The 26,885-nt window shown below is 41.1% G+C and overlaps 2 protein-coding genes across 3 annotated transcripts in view; one reads left to right on the top strand and one right to left on the bottom strand.

Moving 5' to 3' along the window:
* The first annotated feature begins 16,741 nt into the window (after positions 1 to 16,741).
* SAP18 (Sin3A associated protein 18) lies at positions 16,742 to 26,405 on the top strand. 2 transcript variants are annotated; one of them, XM_025462734.3, is made up of 4 exons: positions 16,742 to 18,215; positions 18,374 to 18,483; positions 23,709 to 23,831; positions 24,088 to 26,405. In XM_025462734.3, exons 1-4 carry the CDS (start codon positions 17,799 to 17,801, stop codon positions 24,242 to 24,244), a joined length of 807 nt encoding a protein of 268 aa, XP_025318519.1. In that variant the 5' UTR covers positions 16,742 to 17,798; the 3' UTR covers positions 24,245 to 26,405. The 2 variants fall into 2 exon arrangements, with proteins under 2 accessions (XP_025318519.1, XP_025318520.1); XM_025462735.3 differs by having other exon boundaries at positions 18,004 to 18,190.
* The window catches only part of SKA3 (spindle and kinetochore associated complex subunit 3), a 29,409-nt gene continuing 23,363 nt past the window's right edge, over positions 20,840 to 26,885 (bottom strand). The window contains exon 10 of the mRNA XM_025462729.3: positions 20,840 to 21,098. The gene's annotated coding sequence lies outside the window, so the exon portion shown is untranslated. The remainder of the gene's footprint in view (positions 21,099 to 26,885) is intronic.

The raw sequence follows: 26,885 nt of genomic DNA, 5'->3' as shown, positions 1-26,885 counted from the left end.
GGGATCGAGTCCCACGTCACACTCCCCGCGGGGAGCCTGCTTCTCCCTCTGCTTATGTCTCTGCCTCTCTCTCTCTCTCTCTCTGTGTCTCATGAATAAACAAATAAAATCTTTTTAATAAAAGGTATAATATTAGGCAGTCCTGGTGGCACAGCGGTTTAGCACGGCTTCAGCCCAGAGTGTGATCCTGGAGACCCGGGATCAAGTCCCACATCGGGCTCCCTGCATGGAGCCTGCTTCTCCCTCTGTATGTGTCTCTGCCTCTCTCTCTCTGTGTTTATGAATAAATAAATAAAATCTTTTAAAAAAGGAGGTATAGTGCCATGTAAATATAACTTTTATATGTACTGGGAAATTAAAAAACTCATTTGACTCAATTTACCGTGATACGTGCTTTGTTGCAGTGGTGTGGAACTGAATGTGTAATATCTCTGAGGTCTGCCTGTATATTTACTTGTTTGTCACCATGTCTCCCTTCAAAAGATCATAAACTTCACTGGGACAGATTTTTTTTTTCTGGTTTATTGCACACCCTCAGCCTATACAGAGCCTGAGATGCAGTAAATGTTCAATAATATTTATTGAATGGATGAACTTAATTTTTATGTTCTTTTTCTCTCTTTTTCTTATGAATTCTTCATGCAGTTAAGATACTAGCTCTTTGTCAATATGCTATAAATATTTTCTTAGAATATTTATCTCCAGTTTTTTAACATATTTTCTTACATTATTGCTAATATAGTTTACATACTATATGATAGACTTATTCAGCTTATCATGACCATAGACATTTTCCTGTATCTTTAAAAAATCCTTTGAAATCAGCTGGTAGAAGCAGAAATCTGCTATGCCTGGGCATGTCTTGTGACCCAGAGGAACGTGCTGGATGATTTGTATGAGAAAGAAGGTCTAGGGAAACAAGGAGTTGGGGGGGCACCTGGCTGGCTCAGCTGGGGGAACATGCAACTCTTGACCTTGGGGTTATGAGTTTGAGCCCTGTGTTGGGCATAGAGGTTACTTAAATAAATACAACTTTAAAACAAAACAAAATGAGGAATTCTGAGAAGAGGAGGCAGATCCAAGGAGTTTCGTTTACTAATTTCCACCCCTTTTAAGGCATGCTTTTTTTCTTCATAACTGATGGAATCTTACAATTACAGCTGACAATGTTTTCCCCCTTTTGGTGGCACATAGAATAACAACATGCCTCACACCTGGCAAGTCTTAGGTTTGTTAAAATACAAAAGAAAGTGGTTAGTCACCTAAGGAGAGTAAGATTGACACCAGAGCATGCAGTTCACCCCTCCTTCCCACTCATCTCATCTCCGTGCCCCTGGACTCATTTTTAATTCAATGGTGATCAGGGGGTGGAAGCTAAAAAATAAAAATGAAGGAGGTGTTCCAAGTGCTCAGGGACAACAGGCACACGAGAGGCACTAGATCTCCTAATACTGCTGCTTGACACCTGGGGAGCTGGAGCAGGCTGCACCCTTGGCCTGGAATATTCCTACATCTTGGCTTACAGGCATTGAGGGACATTGGTGATCTTGACCAAGCAGACCAGCTCATGAGAGTGTTGGAGACCTTCTCTGGGAGATTGTCGGAGGTACCAGATTCCCACCAACATCTTCTAGTGCCCTTAGTGAATAGATCTCTCTCCCTGGGAGAGATTAACTTGAGAAGAGATTATTCAGGGCTTCAAGCGAAGTGCAATGAGTCTCCTCAGAGTCTCTGCATTGTATTCCATTACAATGCACAGGGTACCTCCCTATTCCCATAAAGTACCCCAAATTTATAGATCATTTGGCAAGGCTATGGATTCAATGTGTGTTGTAATTCTGCAATCACAGGTTTGACCTTTGGGCCTTTTGGGGACAGTTTACTGGCCCTGAAGCCATAAAAAACAAGAGTTTGAGAGAGGCAGAGACACAGACAGAGGAAGAAGCAGGCTCCATGCAGGGAGCCCGACGTGGGACTCGATCCTGGGTCTCCAGGATCACACCCTGGGCTGAAGGTGGTGCTAAACCGCTAAGACACCCGGGCTGCCCAAAATTAACCTTTTTAGAATCAGCAATTCAGCTCTCTTAATTAGACTCTCTTCCTGTGGAAAGCTCCTGCCCTGCCCATGACCAGTGTTTCTCAATGACTGACCCACAGGCCAACTGCATCAGGCCAACCAGGGAGTTCTCTGAGCCCCACCCCAAACCTACTAAAACATACTCTCTGGAGGCAAACTTGCAAGAAGCCTTAAGTGTATTTTACTATCAACACTGGGAGCAGCCTGTGTTGCTTTCTGAGAGGCTTTTCTTTTCCTTCTAGCTGTGAAATTAAGGTTTTGAGAGTTTATAACTTTTGGAAAGCCCACAGAGCTCACTGACCATGTGTTTATCCAGGTCCCAAGAGCACCCTGCTTCCCCAGAGTGGACACTGGCTCTGTCCAGAGTGGCAGCTTGTGTTGTCAGAAGCCAGTGGGGACGTTCTGCCCACTGGAGGCATCCTAAGCTGGCCAGCCTCCTGCTAAGCCCCCGTGCGTGTATGTGAATACAAAACAGAAAGTTTCCTCTGTCTGGAAGAATGACATGTAGTCCACTGTAGGGTTCCAGATGTTATCCAATTATACTGAACCCGTATCCTCAGTAGAAATTATAAATTTACAGTTTCACACCTTATGCCTTAGTAGAGAATAAAATTACGCTGTTACAAATCCATTGGATATTAAAATTCTAAAGATGATGGATATGAAGACAAATATAGCATTATAAATTCTCAGGACTTAACTGTGTTTTCTTTTTTAAGTACAGGTAATTAAAATTTTTTTCAAGATTCTATTTATTTATTCATGAGAGACACAGAGAGAGAGAGAGGCAGAGACACAGGCAGAGGGAGAAGCAGGCTCCACGCAGGGAGCTGGACGTGGGACTCGATCCCAGGTCTCCAGGATCACACCCTGGGCCGAAGGCGGCGCTAAACCGCTGAGCCTCAGGGGCTGCCCTAAAATTTAAGCTCATAGAGAACAACAGCGAAAAAACAGAGGCAAGTTATCTTGCCCACCAAGATAGATCAAGCAAAAATTAGATCTGGGACTATGCCTTAAAAGGTCTTTGAACTTAGGGCACCTGGGTGGCTCAGTGGTTGAGCGTCTGCCTTCGGCCCAGGGCGTGATCCTGGAGTCCCAGGATCGAGTCCCATATTGGGCTTCCTGCATGGAGCCTGCTTCTCCCTCTGCCTGTGTATCTGCCTCCCTCTGTGTGTCTCTCATGAATAAATTAATAAAATCTTAAAGAAAAATAAAATTCTTTGAACTTAGAACTGTATAAATGACGAAGAAGAGGTGATGGAGACACTGGTAGCCTTGTACAGAAATTCCCCAGCCTCTTGAATTTCAGAGCTTGTGCTTCCCAAGTCAGAAGCATTAAGCTTTAGTAGTGATTCCCAGTCCTGGCTGCACATCACAGTCCCCTGGGGAGCTAGCTCTAGAGGTGCTGAGGCCCAGGGCTTTCCCTAGAGATTTTGATTCCTGCGTGTGTGTGTGTGTGTGTGTGTGTGTGTGTGTGTGTTAAGTTTCCCAAGTGATTCTAATGTGTAATCAGGCTCGGAAACTTCCGGTTTAGAGGTTTAAATAAATGCCCCCTAACTGTAACAGGCCCGCACCATTGTTAAGTGATGGGGCCGTCTCCACTGGCTTCAGGGTACTGCTCCTCCGTCCAGCACCGCCAGAAACATTCTGCTCTTTCCTGTCCCGCGACGGTACCGTCCTGGCCCGAAGCCAGTGGAAGTTGTCTGCGTCACCTGGCCTGTAACTCGCTGCCGGCCTGCCTCCTCCCGGAAGCCTCGGATTGTGGTCGATCCTCGGCCTGACAGGCTGCGCCTTCCCTGGGCACACCCCGTGTGCGCCCTCAGTACTGACTTCTCTCCCGGCCAGCAGTTTTGAGATGCCTTCTGCATACAACACAAGCCTACCCGTTTGCTTTTTCTTTCCTTTCCTTGCTCAGGACTTAGGATTTTGAAAGAAACCGATTAAAATGTATATTCTCGGGAACTGGAATTGGTTGCCAATGATGTGAAGCCCCCCAATGAGGAGGCTTCTGAGCAGTGAAAAATTTGCTCCTTCACAGCGGCTTCCTTTAGCAGAAAACGTTACCATTGCAGTAGGTAAGCAAATGCTTCAATTCCGTGACATGTGATATTTTTACAGTATGTCATAACGTTTAGTCTCGGAATAAGACAATGTTATCACCAGCAGGGGGATATTTGTGATGTGGGTATGAATAAGAACACCCCAAGCTATTTCCTTTCTTGTTCAGAACGAGGAATATGAAGTGGATAATCAACCAGGTGGCCAGGGAGTAATGCCCGGCCTGGTGCAGCTGGAGCGGCGTTTGGCGGCCCCGCGTGTGAAGCCTCTTTCTGCGTCTGCCTCCATCACAGGCTGCCAGGATCCATCAGGGGCGCTGCCCCGACACCAGTCTGGGGCTGCAGGTGGCTGGAGGCAGGTGTGCAGGGTCCACTCTGGTGGCAGCGGCCAGGGTCCTCCGCACTAGTTCTGGGAGATGGTCCTGCCCATTCTGCCCACTGCCCGCCTCGCTGGGCAGTTGCCCATTTTCCAAACCTGACTCCACAGGCTTCTTGGTGGTCTGTGAGTTTTCAAAATTCTTTTCAGTCAATTCCTTTTCTTAAATTGGCCGGAGTCTTTTTTTTTTTTGCATGCATGCATAAGCCTCCCAGCCACTAAAGTTTCCTACACCGATTAAAATCAAATTCAAACTCTTGGGAAGGCCTCCAACAGGTGACTTGGCTCCTGCCCACCTGCTCAGCCTCCTCTGACTCCTTTCTCTGCTCTGTCCTCCCTGCCCCAGCCATCCTGGCTTCTTTTCAGTCTCCAGCACATTCTGTCTGAGGCATCCTAGCCCCACCCCAGAGCTTACCTGCCTGCGACCCTATTTTCCAGATTTTCATCTGACCGCTTCCTTCACCTCAAGCAGAACTTTTTTTTTTTTTAAGCAGTAGAACTTCAGAGCACATTACCCTATCTGTTTCTCTGCAAAGGTGCCACAATCTGAAGTTTTCTTTGTGTGAATGTGAATGTGCATGCGCGTGCGCGTGAGCATGTGGAATCTTTGTTGTTATTCATTTATTTTCGGTCTCCTTGACCCTAAGGTCCCTGTCCATGAGCTCAGAGTTTGTCCGTCTTCACCACCCTGTGCTCAGTACCTAGGACAGTGACAAGCAAGTCATGCAGTAAGTGCTCCCCAAGAGTTCTTTAAGGAAGTGCATTGGTTTCCAGTGTCTCCCTCCCTACTTTTATTTGATCTTCACAATAATCCCATGAAGCAAACGTGTCTTACCATATCCATACTTCAGGGAGGCTGTGAGCCTCGCCTTACAATCAGCAGCTAAAAGGGAAATGACTGGGCTCCTATTAGCTTCGATTTCAGTACTTTTTAATACCCTTATGGAAAACATCTGATACTCTTCACACCATACCATACTTTATAAACATTAAAAAAAAAAAAAAACCTTAGCGAAAAAGTATTACTTTTTCCAAAATGGGAACTTCTTAGAAAAATACCTAAGCACCAAATTCACTCATCACAAGGTCTACAAAAACAATGCCAATTGTACAAGCCATATGTTTTGGGATGGCCGGTTCATTAGATCAAAATAATGACAGCAGATATGGGAAGAAATAAAGGAATTTGAAAACAAAGGGCAAGACCCACATGACTCGCTGATAGGTGGCATACAGAAGATGAAAGAGAGGCATCCAGGTACATATAACTAGTACCTGTTCCTTGGCAGTAATTTGGGACTTTGTTCTGAATCAAGACTTGGTGTACTCCTGGTTTTTGTTTGTTTTTTCATTACTGTAGATAAATTCTGAAGACCATCAAAACTCTGAGTTCTGCCTTTGTGAACCTAATATATGCAGTGTAAGAAAGATCTCATATCAAATGCTTAGCTGCAAAAACAGGTAAGTGGAAGCTTTGTATTAAAGCAAAAGAATATTTTTGCCTGATGACTTCAGATTTTAATGATGGTAGTAGTATTGACCTCATTTTAAATTGTGTCATTTAATAAAATGCAGATACTGGCATTTTGATTATATGGGAATGAAAATAAATTTTGAGATACTTATAAAATTTTTAAAATACATGTAAGTCACAGTAAATGTGCATAATTTTCTACTGTACAACTCTTGTCTGAAAACCAAAAGTGGAATCATGATAAGTACTAGCAGTTAAATTTCACAATTATTTAATGAAATTCACAATACAAATTATACTTACTTTGGTATCAAAGAAGCTTGATTCAGCACATATACTGGTGAATAACCTGAATGTTTATGATTTCCTGCCCTTTATAAGATTGAAACTGCTTGAAAAGATATAAAACGAGCAGTTTCTATTTCAGTGTTTCTTATATGCTTCATAAAAAATTTCTTAAGAAATTTTCTGTCCTTGGGGCATATGGCTGGTTCAGTCTTCGACTCTTGATCTCAGAATTGTCTAAAAATAGCTACAACACTCAAACAGGTATATTTTTATGGAGAAACGACAAAGCACATCAGTGAATTCAAGTTGCAAATTCTGGTCACAATTCTTAATTTTATAACTTTGTAATTCTTGGTTTGTCACCCTACCAGGAAGAATCACTCAGTAGTTTGCTTGATGATGTGATTTTCGAGTATGCTATTGCATCTGCCTTTAGTGGACTTTGAGGTCCCCTGCTATCAGGGTCTCCATGAGTAAGTTAGGCAGTTAGTGCTGTGACTCCTGTAGGCTATGGGAGACTATTTAGGAGATGTTTGCCTAAACATCTAATTACCAGGAACTAGATCAGATACCAAGTAGAACTCACTTAACTTAGGGTTTGAAAGTAGAACAAAATAATATAGTAAAAATTACAGATTTACTTTTTTAATGTAATTGCCATTTTTGCTAATAGATTTTGTTTTTTTTTTCCCCAGGGAGTTGAGAACTCTTTATCTGAATGCAATAGCTATGTTAGTCACTGAAAATTTTTTTTAATATGATTGGAATTTTATTTTTATTTTATTTTTTAGATTTTATTTATTTATTCATGAGACACACACACACACACACACAGAGGCGGAGACACAGGCAGAGGGAGAAGCAGGCTACCCGCAGGGAGCCCAATGTGGGACTCCATCCCAGAACCCCGGAATCATGCCCTAAGCCAAAAGCAGACGCTCAACCACTGAGCCACCCAGGCATCCTGAGTTCACTGCAAGATTGAACAGAAAACATGAAGTTTCTATATTTCCCCCTGTCCCCAACCTGTGTAACCTCCTCCACATGTCAACATCCCCCACTAGAACATTTGTTGCAATTGATGAACTTGCATTGGCATAACATTAAAACCCAAAGTCTATAGGTTACATGAGGTTCACTCTTGGATATTGTACATTCTATGGGTTCAGACAAATTTATTATAGAATATATCCACCATTATAGCATTGTACAGAATAGTCTCACTGCCCTAAATATCCTTCATGATCTGTGTATTCATCATTTCCTCCTCCCAACCCCTGGGAACCTTTCTCTGTCCTTTCTCTATTTCCCTAGTTTTGCCTTTTCTAGAATTTCATATAGGTGAATCATGTAATATGTAGCCTTTCCAGATTGGCTTCTTTCATCTTGTTATATGTATTTAAGTTTCCTCCATGGCTTTTCATGGCTTGGTAACTCCCTTTTTATTTTTTTAAAAGATTTTATTTATTTATCATAAGAGACACACAGAGAGAGGCAGAGATATAGGCAGAGGGAGGAGAAGCAGGCTCCATGAAAGGAGCCCCATGTGGGACTCAATTCGGGACTCGGGGATCACACCCTGAGCTGAATGAAGGTAGGCGCTCAACCACCAAGCCACCCAGGTGTCCCTTTTTTGTTTTCTTTTCTTTTTTTTTAAGCATTGAAAAATATTTCATTGTCTGGATTTACTCATTTATCTACTGAAGGATATCGTGGTTGTTTCCAAGTTTTAGCAATTATGAATAAAACTACTATAAACATCCATGAGTAGGTTTTCATGTGGACATAAGTTCTCGATTGCTTTGGGTAAATACCTATGAGCACAACTGCTGGATCCTTTGGAAAGAATATGTTTCATGTTGTAAGAAACTTCCAGACTGTGTTTCAAAGTGGCTTACCATTTTGTAGTCCCACTAGCAGTGAATGAGAATTTTCATTGCTCCACATCCTTGCCAGCATTTGGTGCTGCCAGTATTTTGGATTTATCTACATAATCAATTATGTCACTGATGAGCTAAAACAGTTCTATTTCTTCCTTCCCAATCTGTATTTCTATAATTTCCTTTTCTTGTCTTATTGCATTAGCTAGGACTTCCAATATGAAATCAAATAAGGGTGGTTTATTCCTTTTTTTAAAGATTTTATTTATTTATTCATGAGACACACAGAGAGAAAGAGAGGCAGGCACACAGGCAGAGGGAGAAGCAGCCTCCATGCAGGGAGCCTGATGTGGGACTCGATCCTGGGTCTCCAGAATCACACCTTGGGCTGAAGGCAGTGCTAAACTGCTGAGCCACCCGGGCTGCCCGGGTAGTTTATTCCTGATCTTTGTAGGAAAGCTTTGATTTCCTCATCATTAAGTATAATATTAGCTGTAAGTTTTTGTAGATGCTCTTTACCAAATCTAGTATACTAAGGGTTTTTATCATAATGGGTATTGGATTTTATACTAAGGGTTTTTATCAATAAATGGGTATTGGATTTTGACAATTGCTTTTACTGCATCTATTGATATGATCATATGATCTTTCTTCTTTAGCCTGTTGATGTGATGGATTACATTAATTAATTTTCAAATGTTAAACCAGCCTTACTTGCCTGGTAAGTAACCCCCACTTGATCATAGTTTATAACTCTTTTTATACATTGTTGGATTTGATTTGCTAATATTTGTTGAGAATTTTTACATCTAGTACGTGAGAAATATCAGTTTGTAGTTTTCCATCCTTGTAGTTTCCTTGTCTGGTTTGGATATTAGGGCAATGACGGGCTCAGAGAGTGAGTTAAGAAGTATTCTCTCTGCTTCTGCTTTCTTTTTTCTTTTTAATTTTTTATTTATTTATGATAATCACACACACAGAGAGAGAGAGAGAGGCAGAGACACAGGCAGAGGGAGAAGCAGGCTCCATGCACCGGGAGCCCGATGTGGGATTCGATCCCGGGTCTCCAGGATCGCGCCCTGGGCCAAAGGCAGGCGCCAAACCGCTGCGCCACCCAGGGATCCCTGCTTCTGCTTTCTTGAAGAGATTGTAGAGATTTGGTATAACTTCCTCTATAAATGTTTGGTAGAATTCACCAGTGAACTCATGTGGGCCTACTGCTTCTGTTTTGGGAGGTTATGAATTATTGGCTCCACTCCTTTGATAGATATAGGGCTATTCACATAATCTATATCTTCTTGTGTGAGTTTTGGTAGATTTGCTTTTTCCATTTTTTATTTTTTTAAAGATTTACTTATTTGAGAGAAAGTGGAGGGGGGAGGGATAGAGGGAAAGGGAGAAAGAGAATCTCAAGCAAACTCCCTGTTGAGTGCAGAGCCTGATGTGGGGCTAGATCTCATGACCCTGAGATCATGACCTGAACCAAAATCAAGAGTCAGATGTCCAACCAACTGCGCCACCCAGATGTCACAGAGAATTACTTTTTAAAACATTACTTTTAATTTCTAAAAGTAAATATGTACTTATTATGAAAAATGTAGGAAATACAAGAGATAGAAATCAGTTATCAATTATCTTCCAACTAGAGAAATTTAATATTTTTTAATATTGCTTTCCAAGATTTTTAAAAAGATTTTGTTTATTTATTCATGAGAGACATAGAGAGAGAGGCAGAGACACAAGCAGAGGGAAAATCAGGCTCCCTGTGGGGACCCCGATGTGGGACTTGAATCCGGATCCCAGGATCACGTCCTGAACCAAAAGCAGATGCTCAACTGCTGAGCCACCCATGTGTCCCTACTTTCCAGGATGTTTGTATGTGTGTACACATTTTAAAAAATATCATTGAATCATTTTATAATATTTCATCATTTTTTAAACCTAAGTGTATTATTAGCATATTTTACTCATTGAGAACTCTTTTTTTTTTTTTAAAGATTTATTTATTTATTCATTCAGAGAGAGCTAAGAGAGAGGCAGAGACACAGGCAAAGGGAGAAGCAGGCTCCAGGAAGCCCGATGCAGGATTCGATCCTGGGTCTCCAGGATCACCCCCGGGCTGCAGGTGGCGCTGAACCGCTGCGCCACCGAGGCTGCCCTCCTTGAGAACTCTTAATAAATATTTCCTTTATTAAAAATGTTGAACTATATATCTGTTTTTCAGCTTTCTCATTTGTAAAAAAGGTTTCATAATATATACATTTCATAGGATAGTTGTGAAATAAAATAGTGCATACAAAAGATGCAGCTAAGTGCCTAATGTACAGATTGTAAAAAACAAAACAACAAAAATAAAAACAGCCACAAATTCCTCACATCTCTATGTGCATGCCCCTTTGTACGGTGTCTTGGCTGCAACTCTGACCAAGAAGTGAAGTCTATTTCTCTACTTTCTTCATCTTTGTTATGGCCTTGTGACTTGCTCTGACCAACAAAACATGGCAAAAGTGAAGTTGTGTAGCTAATGAGCCAACTCTTCGAGATAGCTTGCACGAGGGAAGCCAGGTGAGATCTGAGCAACTGCCCAGCAGAGCCCAGGCCAAATAAAATGGCTGTTGTCTTAAGTATCTCTGTTTTCAAGTGGTTGTTACACAGCACTAGAAATATACTTGATACAGTGATCAATAAATATGAACTCATATTATGACCATATAAATCTAAAAGGTGAGGGACGCCTGAGTGGCTCAGTGGTTGAGCATCTGCCTTTGACTCAGGGTGTGATCCCAGAGTCCTGGGATCCAGTCCCACATTGGGCTCCATGCAGGGAGCCTGCTTCTCCCTCTGCCTGTGTCTCTGCCTTTCTCTCTCTGTCTCTCATGAATAAATAAATAGTCTTTTTAAAAAAATAAAATAAATCTAAAAGGTGAGAGCATAATACTGAGACGTTGATAGTTAAGCATTTTACAATGTATATAATCATTTAATACATATTCTAGTGTTAGGTATATATAATGGAGGGCTTTAAATTTTATTTATGCTATCATTGTATCAATACTACAAATATATCTATCCACATGCATTTCCTAATCTCAAAGAACTAGTAAATTATTGAAGATCCTTCTTCATGTGCAAACTTGGGATCAGGGCCCAAAGAGCCACCCCTAGTCTCCTAAAATACCACTCTTTCCAGATTTGATAGTTAAATATCTAAGCCAAATACCTTCCATAACTGTTATTTTTTTTCAGATGAATAAACATGCTCTCAGTATTTTGCTGCATATCTATTTGAATATACATGATAATTAGTACATATCTATTTGAATATACATGATAATGAGTTGGCAAAGATTGGTAATGAAGTAATCATGACAGCAATGCTATTTTTTTCATGAAATTTTCATGGAATCAGCTATCCTTCAACAATAGAGGGAATTGATAAGGCCTCTTAATTTGCCCCCTTGCCTCCTCGCAAAAGGAAGTGCATTCTACATGATGATGATTATAATGGGTCACATTTGTTGAATGTCTAGTATACAGCAGACACTGCACCAACTATTTTAGATGCATTTATTCTTCATAAGGAGCTACTTGGTATTTTATTATCCTAAATTATGGATCAGGAATCTGTGACTCAGAACAGTTAAGTGATTCAAGATTAACCAGCTAGCAAGTGACTAAGCTAAAGTTTAAATTTAAGATCTAACTAAATTCGAAGCCCAAGATTTTTCAACCATTAATTAAGCTTTTTAGTTGCCCTCTACAACTTGCTTCTGGTGAACATGTTGTTGACACTGCAGACTCTCGAGGAAGAGGATTCTGTTTAAAAACCATTATCAATCTAATCATTCAAATGCTTAAAATAGAGTGAAAGATAATTCAACTCTCTGAAGAGCCAATGTGCCCTCATTTTGTTCCATTAGCTTAAAATGTATTGTAAATGAGATGGTTCTCCGAACAACCAAGAGGTTGGTTAAAAAGTAGATTCCTGGGGTGCCTGGCTGGCTCAGTCAGTAGAGAATGTGACTCTTGATCTCTGGGTTGTGAGTTCAAGCCCCATGGTGGGTATAGAGATTACTTTAAAAACCTTTAATTTTAAAAAAGTGAATTCCCAAAATCCATACCTTAGAGCACATTTTAGTGAGAACAGTTTAAAAACACTGCTTCACTGGTGGTAGTGTGAGGAACAGCTGAAGGGGTGACACAGAGAGACCAGTTAGGAACATCAGGACTGGTTCATGGCAGCACTGCTTTTAGTGCTAATGCCAAACAGGAATGTATGCTCATTTGCAAAAATATGTTTTTTAGCATAGTATAAAGCAGTGGATCTTCTAAGTAGTAATTTTATTGCCTGTAGGCTTGATTTTTCTAGGAATGGTTATGGAAATTTACAGATCTTTTCCACTCTTGGTAAGAAGCAGATGCTTTAGTGAGAGTATTTACATACACTTCTTTCTGAAAAAAGAACCCATAAATATTGTGATTATAAATATCATACACCTAGTCTCCCACAGATGCACCTGAAGGAATTTGAAAAGGTTCAATGACCCTCCAAAATATCCAAATTTACAACCCACAACTTTTGTAAAAGGGATCATAAAATTTTATGGAAAATATATTCCAGAGGGGGCCTGGAGGGCACAGTTGGTTAAATGTCTGACTCTTGGTTTCAGCTCAGGTCATGATCTGAGGGCCCTGGGATTGAGCCCTGTGTCAGGTTCTGTGCTCAATGTGGAGTCTGCTTGAGATGCATTCTCCTTCTGCCTTTCCCTCTGCCCCTCCTGCTCATGCTCTCTCTCAAATAAATAAATGAAATCTTAAAAAAAGAAAGAAAAGTAATTCCATTTAATCTCTCCTAGAAACACAGTTTGTACCTGTTGAATATGTTTTCTTGCCATCAGAAAGCTGTATTTCTGGAACACCTGGTTGGCTCAGTGGTTGAGCATCTGCCTTTGGTTCAGGTCTTGATCCCGGGGTCCTGGGATCGAGTTCCGCATCAGGCTCCCTGCAGGGAGTCTGCTTCTCCCTCTGCCTGTGTCTCTGCCTCTCTCTTTGTGTCTTGCATAAGTAAAAAATAAAATCTTCAAAAGAAAAAACATTCCTTCTGAATCTCAGCAGTAAAAGCCCTGGACTTGTAGTGACTGGAGTATATTCTGTAAAACTTCACATTTTACATATTTCTAATTTTTTAATTAGGGCAATCTACTTTCCCCCTGATTCAAAATCCCAGAACATGTTAAAGAGTGAGAAAAGCACAGGTGGAGAAAGTTTGGTGACTTATTTTCACAGTTCTCACACACCAAGTGTTCATTCTTTCAAAAAACATTTATTGTAAAATATGTATAACATGAAATTTATCATTTTAACAATTTTTTTAGGTGTACAATTCAGTGGCAGGAAGTATATTCAGAATGTGGTGCAGTCATCATCATTGTTCGTTTCCAGAATTTTTTCAGTGTCGCAAATATTTTAACAAAATACCATTTCGTTAAACAGTAATTCCCCATTCTTCTTTTCTCCTGGGCCCAAGTAACCTGTATTCTACTTTTCAGTCTCTCTGAATTTGCCTATTATAGGTGCCTCATTTAAGTGGAACTATACAATGTTTGCTCTGTTGTGTCTGGCTTATTTCACTTGGCATAATGTTTTCAAGGTTTATCCTTGTTGGCATGTATCAGTACTTCGTTCACTTTTAAGACTGAATAATATTTTATTATATGTTTATCAATTGAGAGACATTTGGTTGTTTTCTCTTTTTGACTATTGTGACTAGTGCTATTATGAACATTGGTACAAATACCTGTTGGAGTCCCTGCTTTCAATTCTTTGGGGGCATATACCTAGAAGTGTAATACTCATGAGTGTCAATTCTAAAGAGAAAGAGAAAGGATGCATATACTTAAATATTATAATTTGTGTTCAGGGCTGGACCTAGAAGCCCAAGTAGGTGGATTGAGGGATGCTGAAAATCTACCTTAACTTCTAAACTATACCTGCAGTTCCACTGCCTCAAGGTATCAGAAAATTCCATTTTGATGAGGGCTGGTCATTTGGAAAGGTCCAAAGGAGAGCTTATTCATAAGAAAGGAAACCTCCCCTGTAATACTAATACCAATAACACGTTGTGAGGTTCTTCATTTTCCCAGTTTCAATGTTTTCCTTTTAATTGATTGGAGTGCCCTCATGTGTCTGTATTTTTAGGCTATGGAATTTTTGAAAAAGGTTTGATATTAGAATCATGGAGAGTGAGAAGGATGGGGAAATAGATGATGGGGATTAAGCATCACACCTGTCCTGTATGAGCAGTGGGTAATATATGGAAGTGTTGAATCACTATACTGTATGCCTGAAACTAATATTTCTCTGTATGTTAACTGGAATTAAAATAAAAACTTAAATAAAAAATAAATTTAAATTTAAAAATAGAATCATAAACTGGGGAGGAAATTTAAATACCTTTTTAAAAACCTGAGTATTGACTAGAGGACCCATCTCTAGGCAGTTAAAAATTTTTTTAAACACAGATCTAAATCACACACCCAAGAGTATTTAAAATGAATAGCTACAATGTGGCCAGTGAAAAAATGACACCCTCTCTAGTGAGAAAGACTACTTACTAGTCCCTTAGAAGCTCCCTGGATGCCCTTCAAAAATTGCATTACCCCAGCTTACTCCCAGAGGTAACACTATACTGAATTTAGTGTCAATCATTGCCTGGCTTCTCTTTATAATTTTACCACTTAGTGTTTGTTTCCCTAAACAGTATCTGGGGGAAGGAGGAGAGAAATTTCCTATTTTTAAACTTCCCAAAATTGAATCCTATTGTATGTATTGTTCTGTGACTTGTCTTTTTAAGTCTAGCTTTTAAGCATGTTGATTCCTATTTTCAAATTTTTATGGAATTTCAGTTTATGAATATACTCTTGATAGATATTCATGTTTTTCTAGTTATTGAGAATAAATGTTTGAACATTGTTCAACATGTCGCCTGCTGCTCATGTGTAACAATTTCTCTGGGTATACAAATATGAGTGGAAGAGCTGGATCATATGGTGTGCATGTCTTTCACATCGTCTTTCTAGGTAACACCAATATTTCCACAATGATGAGAGTGGTCTGTAAGAATTCCATTTTCTCCACATCCTTGCCCATAAATGATTGCTTGATTTTTACATTTTGGCCAATCTGGGTGAAATGTTTTTTTTTTTTTTAATTTTTATTTATTTACTTATGATAGTCACAGAGAGAGAGAGAGAGGCACAGAGACACAGGCAGAGGGAGAAGCAGGCTCCATGCATCAGGAGCTTGATATGGGATTCGATCCCGGGTCTCCAGGATCGCGCCCTGGGCCAAAGGCAGGCGCCAAACCGCTGCGCCACCCAGGGATCCCGAAATGTTATCTTATTGCGGTTTAAATGTGCATTTCTATGATTATTCATGAGGTTGGACATCTTTTCATATGTTTACACATAATTTGTGTTTCCTCTTCTATGAAATGCCTATCATGACTTGTGCCCATTTTTCTATTGGATTGTTTGTATTTTTTTGTATCAATTGATATGTCTGGGGGGGGAGCTTTTTTAATAGCAAACAATAGTCATACAGAAGAGTGTAAAACATAAACATACTGCTTAAAGAGTAATTTAAAAACTGTGTGGGCAGCCCGGGTGGCTCAGCGGTTTAGCGCCACCTTCAGCCCAGGGCGTGACCCTGGAAACCCTGGATCGAGTCCCACGTCCGGCTCCCTGCATGGAGCCTGCTTCTCCCTCTGCCTGTGTCTCTGCCTCTCTCTCTCTCCTGTGTATTCTCATGAATAAATAAATAAAATCTTAAAAAAAAAAAAAAACTGTGTAACCACCACAAACATAAAAGAATGTTGCCAACACTTCAGAAACACCTCCTCTGCACTCCCCCACCCCATCAGTCTTTTCTCAGACGTAATTACCATTCTGATTTTTTTTTAAATTTTATTTATTTATAAAATTAAGAGGCAGACGCTCAACTGCTGAGCCACCCAGGCGTCCCACCATTCTGACTTCTGTTAGTGATTCATCACTTTTTTTTTCTATAGTCTTATCACTTGGGAATGCACCCTGAACAGTATTGTTTAGTATCGCCTGCTTTTGAACGTTATAAAAATGGATTCACACAGCACATTAATGCTATTTCACATTGTTGTAGTTTCATGTAGCTGTAGTTTGTTCATTTTTGTTGTTGTATAGTATTCCATTGCTGTTTGGTACTTGTTTCTGTACAGTGCACCACGATTCACTTAGTTAATGTACTCGTGATGGAAATGGGGTTTTGTTCTTATGAACAATATTAAGAACATTCTTAACAATACACTGGATACACTTGAGCAAGGTCTTCTCTAGAGTATATACCAAGCAGCGGGATTGTTAGATCTAAAGTATACACATCTTCGACTTTACTAAATAATCCTAAACTACTTTCCAAAGTGGGTACCAAAGTGGGTATACCAATCTGCTTTCACCACGAGTATTAGAAAATGCCCATCAGTCCACCAACAAATGTCAAATTTTTGCTTTGTTAGTGAGTGTAGTTTGTTACAAACCAATCACTATGTTTTTTTTTTTTTTTAAGATTTTATTTATTCATGAGAGACACACACACACAGAGAGAGAGAGGCAGAGACACAGGCAGAGGGAGAAGCAGGCTCCATGCAGGGAGCCCGACGGGGGACTCGATCCAGGGTCTCCAGGATCACAACCTGGGCTGAAGGCGGCGCTAAACTACTGGGCCACCGCGGCTGCCCAATACATTTTATTTTTTTAAATTACACTTCAGTGTTTGGGGTACAAGTAAATACATGGCATAGTAATTTTTAAAAGATTTTTTATTATTTATTTATTCATGAAAGACAGAGAGAGAAGCAGAGACACAGGCAGAGGGAGAAGCAGGCTCCATGCAGGGATCCCGACTTGGACTTGATCCCGGGTCTCCAGGATCACGCCCCGGGCTGAAGGCGGCGCTAAACGGCTGAGCCACCCGGGCTGCCCGGCTCTATGGTTTTCATGCAATCTCTGACTAGTAAGGAGCTTGAGCATCTCATGGTTATTAGCCATGTGGGTTTCTTCATTTTAAAAGCACTTTTCGGTTATTTTACCCATCTTCCATTGGGTTGTCTGTTCTTTAATAAAAGCTATGGGACACTAGCTTTTGTCAATCACCTGCATCATGGAAATTTTTTACCACTCTGTGGTTTTTCTTTCTTGATGATGTATTTTAAGGTCAGGCCTCGTGGCTTTACTTTTTTTTCGATTTAAATCTCGTCAGGTTCACCGATCTCTGGCTCCACGCCTTTTGTATCACGTATCCCAACGCACTGATCCTGAAGCGCGTTCACGCTACGCCACAAAGTTCTCGTCCTGCTGTTCACACGCGGGTCCCTGGCCCACCGCGTGCGGAGGCGCCCGTCACCCTCCCGCGGTACAGACGGCTGACGATTTCGCGAGCACACACTGCAGCACCGTCTTCCCCTCCATTTCGCAGCCTCTTCCGTCTTCCCTCTGGCGTCCGGTTCCCATCCAGGTCTTCCTTTATTCCAGAGTTTGATGCTCCGCTGACTCACTGATCCCCTGGACCACTCTCGAGTCCTTCGTTTGCGAACATTCACTACGCGGGAACAATGCCCCGCCGGCTTGTTTGTCCCGCGAACAACTGGCGGTCACTTCCTCAGCCTCCGAACACCCACAGCGACACGATCCCTCAGAAACCCCGCCCCGCGGACGCCAACGCCCGCCTTTTTCCTGAGGACGCAACACGCAGGCGCGGCCGGGCCCGGGCTCACGCGCCGCACAACGAACTGCGCCTGCGCCAGCAAACGCCCCGCCCCTCCTCCCCGGTCCTCTATAAAGCCTCGAGCTTCTCCTCGCGAGAGACTCCGTTCTCATGCTCGCTGCGGGGGTCGGAGGTCAGAGCGAGCGTCTCGCGGGCCGTAGGAGGAAGATGGCGGTGGAGTCGCGCGTTACCCAGGAGGAAATTAAGAAGGAGCCGGAGAAACCGATCGATCGGGAGAAAGTATGGGATCCGGAGAGAGGTGGAGGTGGGCCCGGCGGGGCGGAGAGCGCGGCCTGCGTGCAGGAAGCGGCAGTGTTTGCTCCCCGGGCTGTAAGAGGCCGCGACGCCTCCGGAGGGAAAGGGAGCCCCGGACCCGAGCCGCTTTCTTTAACTTCTGCCCTCCTTTTCCTCCTCTGCTCCCAGACGTGCCCGCTGCTGCTGCGTGTTTTCACCACCAATAACGGCCGCCACCACCGAATGGACGAGTTTTCCCGCGGAAACGTGCCGTCCAGCGAGCTCCAGATCTACACTTGGTGAGAGCGCGGGGTCCGCGGGGGCGGGACCCGGGGGGTGGTCGGGCATTAACACAGTAATTCCCTCCGTGGCTCCGCTTCCTCCCCTTCCGGGTCCTTGGGCCCGGCTCTCAGAAAGTTGGAAGTTTTAGTTGTTAGGTAAAAGGGGATTCTCCCATCTTGTAATACAATTAAGCTTCATGTTCAAACTTTTGGGTTGTGAAGAACTGACGCACCCAGGATTGCTATCACTGTTGTGGCTGCTTGGTATAAAAATACACGTAGATAAATAAAATGCAGTAGCTGCCCTGAAGGGGCCCGTAGTCAACTAAATGGTACTAGAATTACATAGTAAAGTAAATCCTCAAGAGCATTTCTGTGAAATATTAAGCCTTCAATGCTATAGTATTAAAAAAGGAAATCAGCAAAAACCCAACTGATTTCTGATCTGGTGCTTAATGGAAAAGCTTTTAATGTGTGTTTCGTGAAGACCTGCCCCTGAATGTTTATGTGTACCTTCTCTACCCCTAAGTCTTTCTTAGGGCCATTACATGTTGTAAGCATATTTTTAGAGCTGCATATGTTTCCTTAGTTTGACATCATAATGGCTGTGTAGTAGCAGTAAAAAGTTAATAAGTGTTAAATATATATCTTTATTATATAACGTTAAATTTGCTATTATAATTCTTAAATGTATGATTCAGTTGCATCAGTTATATTCGCATTGTGCAACTATTACCTATTACCAAAACTTTTTCCCCCTCCTTGGCAGAAGTTACCCAGTAAGCAGTAATTTTCCATTCCTTTCTTCCCCGATAGACTCTAATCTAGTTTATATCTATATGAATTTGCCCAGTCTAGGTATTTCACACAAGTGTTGTGTTTGGCTTATTTCAGTGTGACATTTACAAGGTTCATCCATGTTGTAGCACATTCTTTTTTATGTGCACACAACTTCATTTTTTTTTTATGGCTTAATATTTTAATGTATGGATATACCACGTTTTGTCTGTCCACTTTTCTGTTGATAGGTACTTGAGTTTCCATTTTTTTGGCTTTTGTGAATAATGTTGCTATGAACCTGGGTATGCACATATCGTTTGAATCCTTTTGGGTATATTCCCAGAAATAGGATTGCTGGATCATAACATTATTACATGTTTAACTTTTTAAGGAATAAGGAAATAACAAGCTGGTTTTCACAGCAGCTGCACCATTTTACAGCCCCAGAGAGTGTGTAATTTTAAACTGTGAGTCCAGCACTCACTCCTTTAAAGATTGGGACCGTAATTGTCTTTGTGTTGGTATTGGTTAAAGTTATGTAATATGATTTTAGTTCAGCATCATTCCAGGATAAAAGCTCCAGGAAGGTTGATTTAACTTACAAGAAAGAACTGTTACTAATGTATTGATGAAAACTCTGTTCGGGATTGAAGTGTATACTTCTCCAGGCATCAGAGTTCTATTTGCTAGGTGCTGTGCTTAGATTTTGAGGGTATGAAGTAAAGAAGGTACTGCCCCTCCACGCAGTCAGCTCAGCCTACTGGAGAAAGCAGATGAATAAATGCTAATTAGGTAAGACTTAAGGGTGAAGATAGCAGAGTGAGATTGTTCCAAAGATCCTTTACTCCTAATCCAGAAAAAAAATTACGTAAAAATTCTGCCCAAAACTGTCCTATCCCTAAACTGCAACCAAATAAGGAAAAGCAACTTATGTTATACCTTAAAATGATGGTCAAAGACAAAAATTCTGAAAGACTTGTGGTTGGTGTGACAGCACAGAGTCCTGCCCCCTTTTCCAGAAACAGTACTGAAGGAAGATTAGTTAACAAATCTTGGGAATTCTCAATTTGTAGAAGTAGACTGTAGGACTGAATAGGCAGCCCTAAGATAAGTCTAAGAAAAAGGAGTGAAGTCCAGAGGAGCCTAGCAGAAGTCAGTTGAGTTTGCCAAAGTTCAAGGCACTGTGTGGAGTTGGAGGAACAAGCCAGACACCACAGGAGTGGTAAATCTCCCTTGCTCGGGTGGTCATTAAACAGGTTATTGAAAGGGAAGTACTTAGGTAGCTATATCAGGGTTTAGCTAGAAAAATGGAACCAGTCGGAGATCTGTATGAAGAGATTGATTGCAGAGAATTGGCTCACATAATTATGAGGGCTGCCTAGATAACTAAGTCCCTAATCTATGGGGTGAGCTATAAGGAAGGGCCAGGCTAGAACAAACTCTCAAACAAGAGCTAAGACTGCTCACAGCAGCCTGAATTTTTTTTAGAGAAGCTGCACTCTGCTCTTAAGGTCTTTTCAACTACTTGAATCAGGCCTATTCAGATTTTCTGGGATCATTTAAATTTAAAGCCAACTAGTTATAGACTTGGACTACACACACAAAATACCTTATAGCAACACCTCCATTAGTGTGATTGAGTAACAGACTGTATTGACACACAGAATTGCAAAATTGACACACAAAACAGCCTCACGGTCGCTTAGCAAAGACTTCAGCCCCAAGAGAGCTCTCGCGTTCTTCGTGTAGTCAAGTTTTGGACCAGTGGTCAGAAAGCAACACTCGCACTCCCAGCTGTTGGTCTGGGGAGATGAGCCTCAGGTTGGAAGCTTGTAGGAGAGTCACTGGCAGAACTGAAAACAGATGTAAACCAAATTCTGCAAGTTTGTGCGGAACAAGATGACGTGGCACATATTTTTAGAAAGGAAGAAAGCACGTACGCATCATAAGTACAGAGGTGTACTAGGGAATACCTGATGCGGGATAGTTAACATCAGAATGTCAGGTTAAAAATCAGCCTTGCCTCCGACTCCACGAGGACAGAGTTAAAACAGCTGGGGAATTGTTGCAGAAGAGGCTAGAACTCTGACAGAATCTCACAGACAAAAATAGCCACAAAATTAGGAGGTGATAGGCAAAACTAAATCTTATCTGGGATTTTATAATTCATTCAATTTTACTTGTTTCTTTTGTTAAATTCGGGTTTTATTAAAAATACGTATAATATTTGAAGTATGAATCTATGAATTATATTTTTGTATTGTAACCTCAGGATATGTAATATGCTTGATAATCTTGTTTTTTTTTTTTTTTTTTTTCCCCCGTAGCATTGTGTATATGTACGGAAAGATGCCTACAATGATGTTAACATCACTGCTTCTTTCTGGTTGATGAGATTTGGGGTACAGTTTGTTAAATTTTTGTAAATATGGCTTTCCCCCTCTTCAAGTAATGTGAACACGTGTCAAATGAGAAAGGCAGTCATGCACAGCTTCTCACCCCTTTGTTGTATGGCCGCCTAGAGTGACCTGCGGCCTGGAAGGTTTTCTTGGTTTGGTTTTTTTTTTTGAAAAGAGATAAAGAGGCCTTGCATCCTGTGCTGAGCATATGGCTTTGGGAGTATCTTTCCCTGTTCCGGGTTTAATGTGTTCTTTGTTCTGCCTGAGTGACATTGTATGGCACCTGACCTGCAGTGACTGTTCTGTGGGATTTTTTACTTGCAGCAAAAGAATGGAGCATGTAGACTATCTAGGCATTAATAATGTATGTATTAGCTACAGGGTGAGACCTGCTGGCCATGGGGGACCCACACTCCCATGAAGCTGGTCTTGCACTGTCTTTTTGTAGAGCAAGTAAAGCATTTATCCCTCTGTTGTCTGTGTGAGTTGAATCTGTGTTAGCAGCCCCAACACCTGCAAACTAATGCAGTAGGTTGATGTCCTGGGACCAGGACCGCTGCCCCTGGTGGAATGCATTGTTGTGCTCTTGTTATCCTAGCCACGTGATTGGACTCCTCCTCTGGAGGTGGGAACAGGTGTCACTTGTGTGACAAAAGTTTTATACAGAAACTTAAAAATTGAGATGGAGATAAGTCAAGGGCAACATACACAGTTAAATAATGAGGTAGAAAGAAAGCAGTGACAGTGGGGAATGGAGAAAACGATTGATATGTATTTAGGAGGTAGAAACAACAGGATGGAGATGGTTTAAGTGGCCTGCATGCCACTGTGGAGCTCAAGGCAGGGCTTGAACTCAACCTTGAGATCAAGAGTCAGATGCTCAACTGACTGAGCCACCCAGACACCCCGGTGATGGTAGTTTTGATGGTTCTATGAAAGAGCCAGGACATGTTTTGGGGTGAATACTCTTCAAGAGTGTCTTAGTGTCCCTTGTTTCATTTTATAGCCTTGCATAGGCAACGGTTATTTCAGTTCCACAGCATCCATTTCATTCTCCCAGTTGTTGTGAAAGAAAACTATAAAAATTTATGGGATCCCTGGGTGGTGCAGCGGTTTGGCGCCTGCCTTTGGCCCAGGGCGTGATCCTGGAGACCCGGGATCGAATCCCATGTTGGGCTCCCGGTGCATGGAGCCTGCTTCTCCCTCTGCCTGTGTCTCTGCCTCTCTCTCTCTCTCTGTGACTATCATAAATAAAAAAAAATAAAAAAAAAAATTTACACTATTACAGTTCGTTACTATTTTCAAGGTGCTAATATTTTGAAAGATTTTTCCAGGTTGTGCTGTATTAGCACAAAGGACTACGTTAAGTTCTGGGTTCATATAAATATTTGCAGGGCAAGAATATTATTGTGAAAGGAACCTTGCTTAATCCTAAAGAAAATGTAATGGTTCATTGGTTCAGTGGCTCTGTCTACTGTGAAACTCTTAAGATCCATCTTAGAAGGAAAAAAAATACATCTTTATGAAAATACTTTCCTATCCTTGATTCTAACATGTGTTGCAACTTTAGACATGAAGAAATGTGGAAAAGTACATGCTTTACAAATAAGGGAATACAATTAATTTAATTAATTTTGACTACTCCTAAAGAGTTAATCACTAGACCAGTAAGATTGCTACCTAGCAACAAAAGATAGCAGGTGTAATCCCTGCATTCCCTTTGGGCACTAAATTGTCTGACTTCATCAAAATTTCAGTCGTTATAGGGGCAGAGAGGATTATTAGCTTTAAAATTAAGTCTAGGGGCACCTAGCTGGCTCGGGTAGAGCATGCGACTCAACCTCAGCATTTTGAGTTTGGGGTCCCCCTCCTATGTTGTATGTTGAGATTACTTAAACTCTTTTAAAAAAATAAATAAATAATAAAATGGACTCAAGTATAAGACCTTGACAGCTACAATTCTAACAGGTTGCAATTCAGACACACAGTTAACTCGTTATATGTTAATATTATTACTATACTGTTGATTAATCAAATGTAATGTTTTCTTTTAAAAAAATTCAGGATGGATGCAACATTGAAAGAACTGACTAGTTTAGTAAAAGAAGTCTACCCAGAAGCTAGAAAGAAGGGCACACACTTCAATTTTGCAATTGTTTTTACAGATCCTAAAAGGCCTGGCTATCGGTAGGTAATTTTTAATTTTTAATTCTTATAATTACTTTGGTTTTTATATGTTTTAATTGATAGGGATAATCCCTTTTAATGAACCTCTTTAGTTGGAATATAAATATTATTAATATCTGGGCTAGCTTAATGTAGTAATTAATTTTTAACAGTGCCATAAGATAATGGAGCAAATCCAGTCCTATGTTTACTTTGCAGTGCATATTTAGTTTCATTGGTTTGTGATCCATTAACAGTTGGGTCTCCTTTTCTGCAGAGTAAAGGAGATTGGCAGCACCATGTCTGGGAGGAAGGGGACTGATGACTCCATGACCCTGCAGTCACAGAAGTTCCAAATAGGAGACTATCTGGACATAGCAATCACACCTCCAAATCGGGCACCACCTCCTTCAGGGCGCATGAGACCATATTAAGTTTTATTTACTATTTCTTGAATTATTTTTCAATCAGTTATGTAAAATAAATTCTTTTTCCTTCCCTCATCATTGCCATTAAGCCTTTAAAATCTAAACATATTGTAATGCGTCTATTTAGGAATTAGATTTGGCTATGCTGTGGTATGGATATTAATAGAAAGTCCATAGTTTTGGGTCCTTCCATAAGATACGAAGAGAAGTGCTCTTAGCATCCTGTGTAAAACTATTGTTAAATATATGTGTGCAATCAACTGGAGTGTGAAAGTTCATGAAGGCATGAGAACAGGGTTTGATTTAGTATTTGGGGTTTAAGCTGAATAGTGGAGGATGGTATGTTTAAGCCTATATGGGGCAGAGTGAGAAAGCCATGGAATTAAATAGAGTGTGAGTTTGTGGTCTGTTGCCTACAGTTAGAACAAGGGTGAGGTAGCACGGCAGCAAGGCATTTTGGAATAGCATCAGCTGAGGCAAGTTGAAGCCGTTATGTGCTCAAAGAGGTTGCCTGAATCAAGGTAGGATGACAAAAAGAGGAGAATGGATGCCATAGAGAGGGCTTTTTATGTTTTAAAAATGGGGAGAACAGGGCATTTTGAAGATCAGAATCAGTAGAGAGGAAACAAGGGTTAGAACTTAGGATCAGGGTGGAAAGGTTTACCTTGAAGGTCTGAGAAGGAAGCAACAAAAGAGGAATCTTAAGCCCCAGGAGCAGAGCCGGGTTGAGGTGACATTGAGTGAATAGAAGTTATTCACAGATGGAGTTACCAGGCCGGGGACTGGCTTGTATCTGAGTATCCAACTGGAGAGTCACTGTGCATCGTGGATAAGACCAGCTGGGCTAAACATTTAAATCCTGGCTGCACCACGAGCTCTGTAGCCTTGGACAAGTGACTTAAATCTGTGAGGACAGCCCATAAGACTGTGAAGATTAAGTACTTGTCTGACAAGTAAGAAACAGTAAATACTATTAGCCATAGAAAAGTCAAAACGGGAACTGTATCTTCTGTGGCTCTATTACAGTCTTATCTGGAAGTTTTATAGAGTGTGGCCAGGGGTGTTGTTAGCCTAAATTGCCACAGTCTGTTAAAAGTGGGAAATTGAAAACATATATTCCAAAATGAAAAAAAAGGTGCTAGTAGTGATTTTCAAAGTCAGACTTCCGTCACTTATCTTGTACACACAGAAGCAGCCTTTTCAATGTAATGGTTCTGTGGGAGTGGTGTCCCTGTGGCGAAGCCCATCACCAGTGGCAGAGACCAGCCCAGAACCTAGATCTAGTGCCTCTTCTACTTTGAAGTTTACCCCAACCCTTATTCATTCATTCAGATTAGATACTTCTATAAGTCATAAAAGGAATTTAAACCTTTTTTTTTTTTTTTTTTTTTTGAGAAGAGCTATGATTACCTTCCTATTTGTGGGGAAGAAACTGATTTACTATGCAGAGAAGGCAGGTACTAAATAAAGGACCTTCGTAAGCCAGTTTTTCTTACGGCATGAACTCCAGTGAGGGCTCTCCTGTAATTCCAGGTTATTCTCCCAGTAGTTGTAAAGCAGTTTATATGCTTGGTTCCAACATGGAAATTTTCAAGATTTCAGTCCTCTACCAAAAGTACAGTTAAAGACTACCTAATGGATTTATTATTGACTATGATGCTAAGAATCAGACGACTTGTACTTAGTCCTTATTTACCTCTGGCTTTGGTAAGTATGGCTTATGGGTAAGTAACTGAGCTGTTTCCTCAAATATAAAACAAATAAATGGTCACCATGACAGCACCATGCTCAGTATCCTCACTGCCTCGCTTGCTCAAAGTATTTTGGAGTTGAAATTTTTCCTTTGGAGTATGTCTTCTAACTCCTGTGTTGCTTATAATTTGCCTGTCTTCAGTTTCCTCACCATGTACATGAACTTGGTATTTTGAGTTAATTTACCAGATCTTCAATAGGGAGTCTTGCTGTTACATTTAGATTTTACAAAACATGACTGGGACCGTTACATCCATAGTAATCACTGGCTCAGGTGATGTTTGAGACAATGGTGTGTACACACATGTGCGCAAGCACACATGTGCATGTGAGAGAGAGAGAGCTATTAAACTGTTAGCTTAGGTTTAAAATTCTAACACTTAAACTGTTATTCTTAAATAAAGAGCTGAACTCAGCCTGCCTCTTTCTATTCAATCAAATTCCAAACTTGAGTACTTCTCAGACTGAGATGGCCACACCCTAAAATGTTTTATCAGAATTATAGTTAGTGCTAAGCTGGGCACAAGGAACTTGACTATTTTCCTCATTGAACCTTCCCAACCAAGCTGCAGGGACTTGTTTCCATTTACAGATGAGCCCGAAGCCTGCTTTAACAAGTGGGTCACATGAAGGCAAGTACCGAACAAACGCTGAAATGCATATTCCCAAAAGTAGTGTTCTGTTTAGTTTATCCTCAGCTCTGCAACCTGGCTTCTACCTACAGCAATGGGGCAAGTTATTGATAACTCCACAACTGGTTTCTGCCAAGGTGCAGTGGACCAGTTTCAGTTTTTATACAAATCCAAACACTCCTCTTCAATGACACGGTCCTGCTTCTAGTTGGGAGTGCCAGAGCAGCCGAACAAGGTCTGTGTGTTCCGAGTTGTGTTCTGTT

This window comes from Canis lupus, chromosome 25, assembly GCF_003254725.2.
Source record: "Canis lupus dingo isolate Sandy chromosome 25, ASM325472v2, whole genome shotgun sequence".
Lineage (NCBI taxonomy): Eukaryota > Metazoa > Chordata > Mammalia > Carnivora > Canidae > Canis > Canis lupus.
Note: the sequence above shows the minus strand (reverse complement) of the source record. Positions and strands in the feature narration are given on the sequence as shown.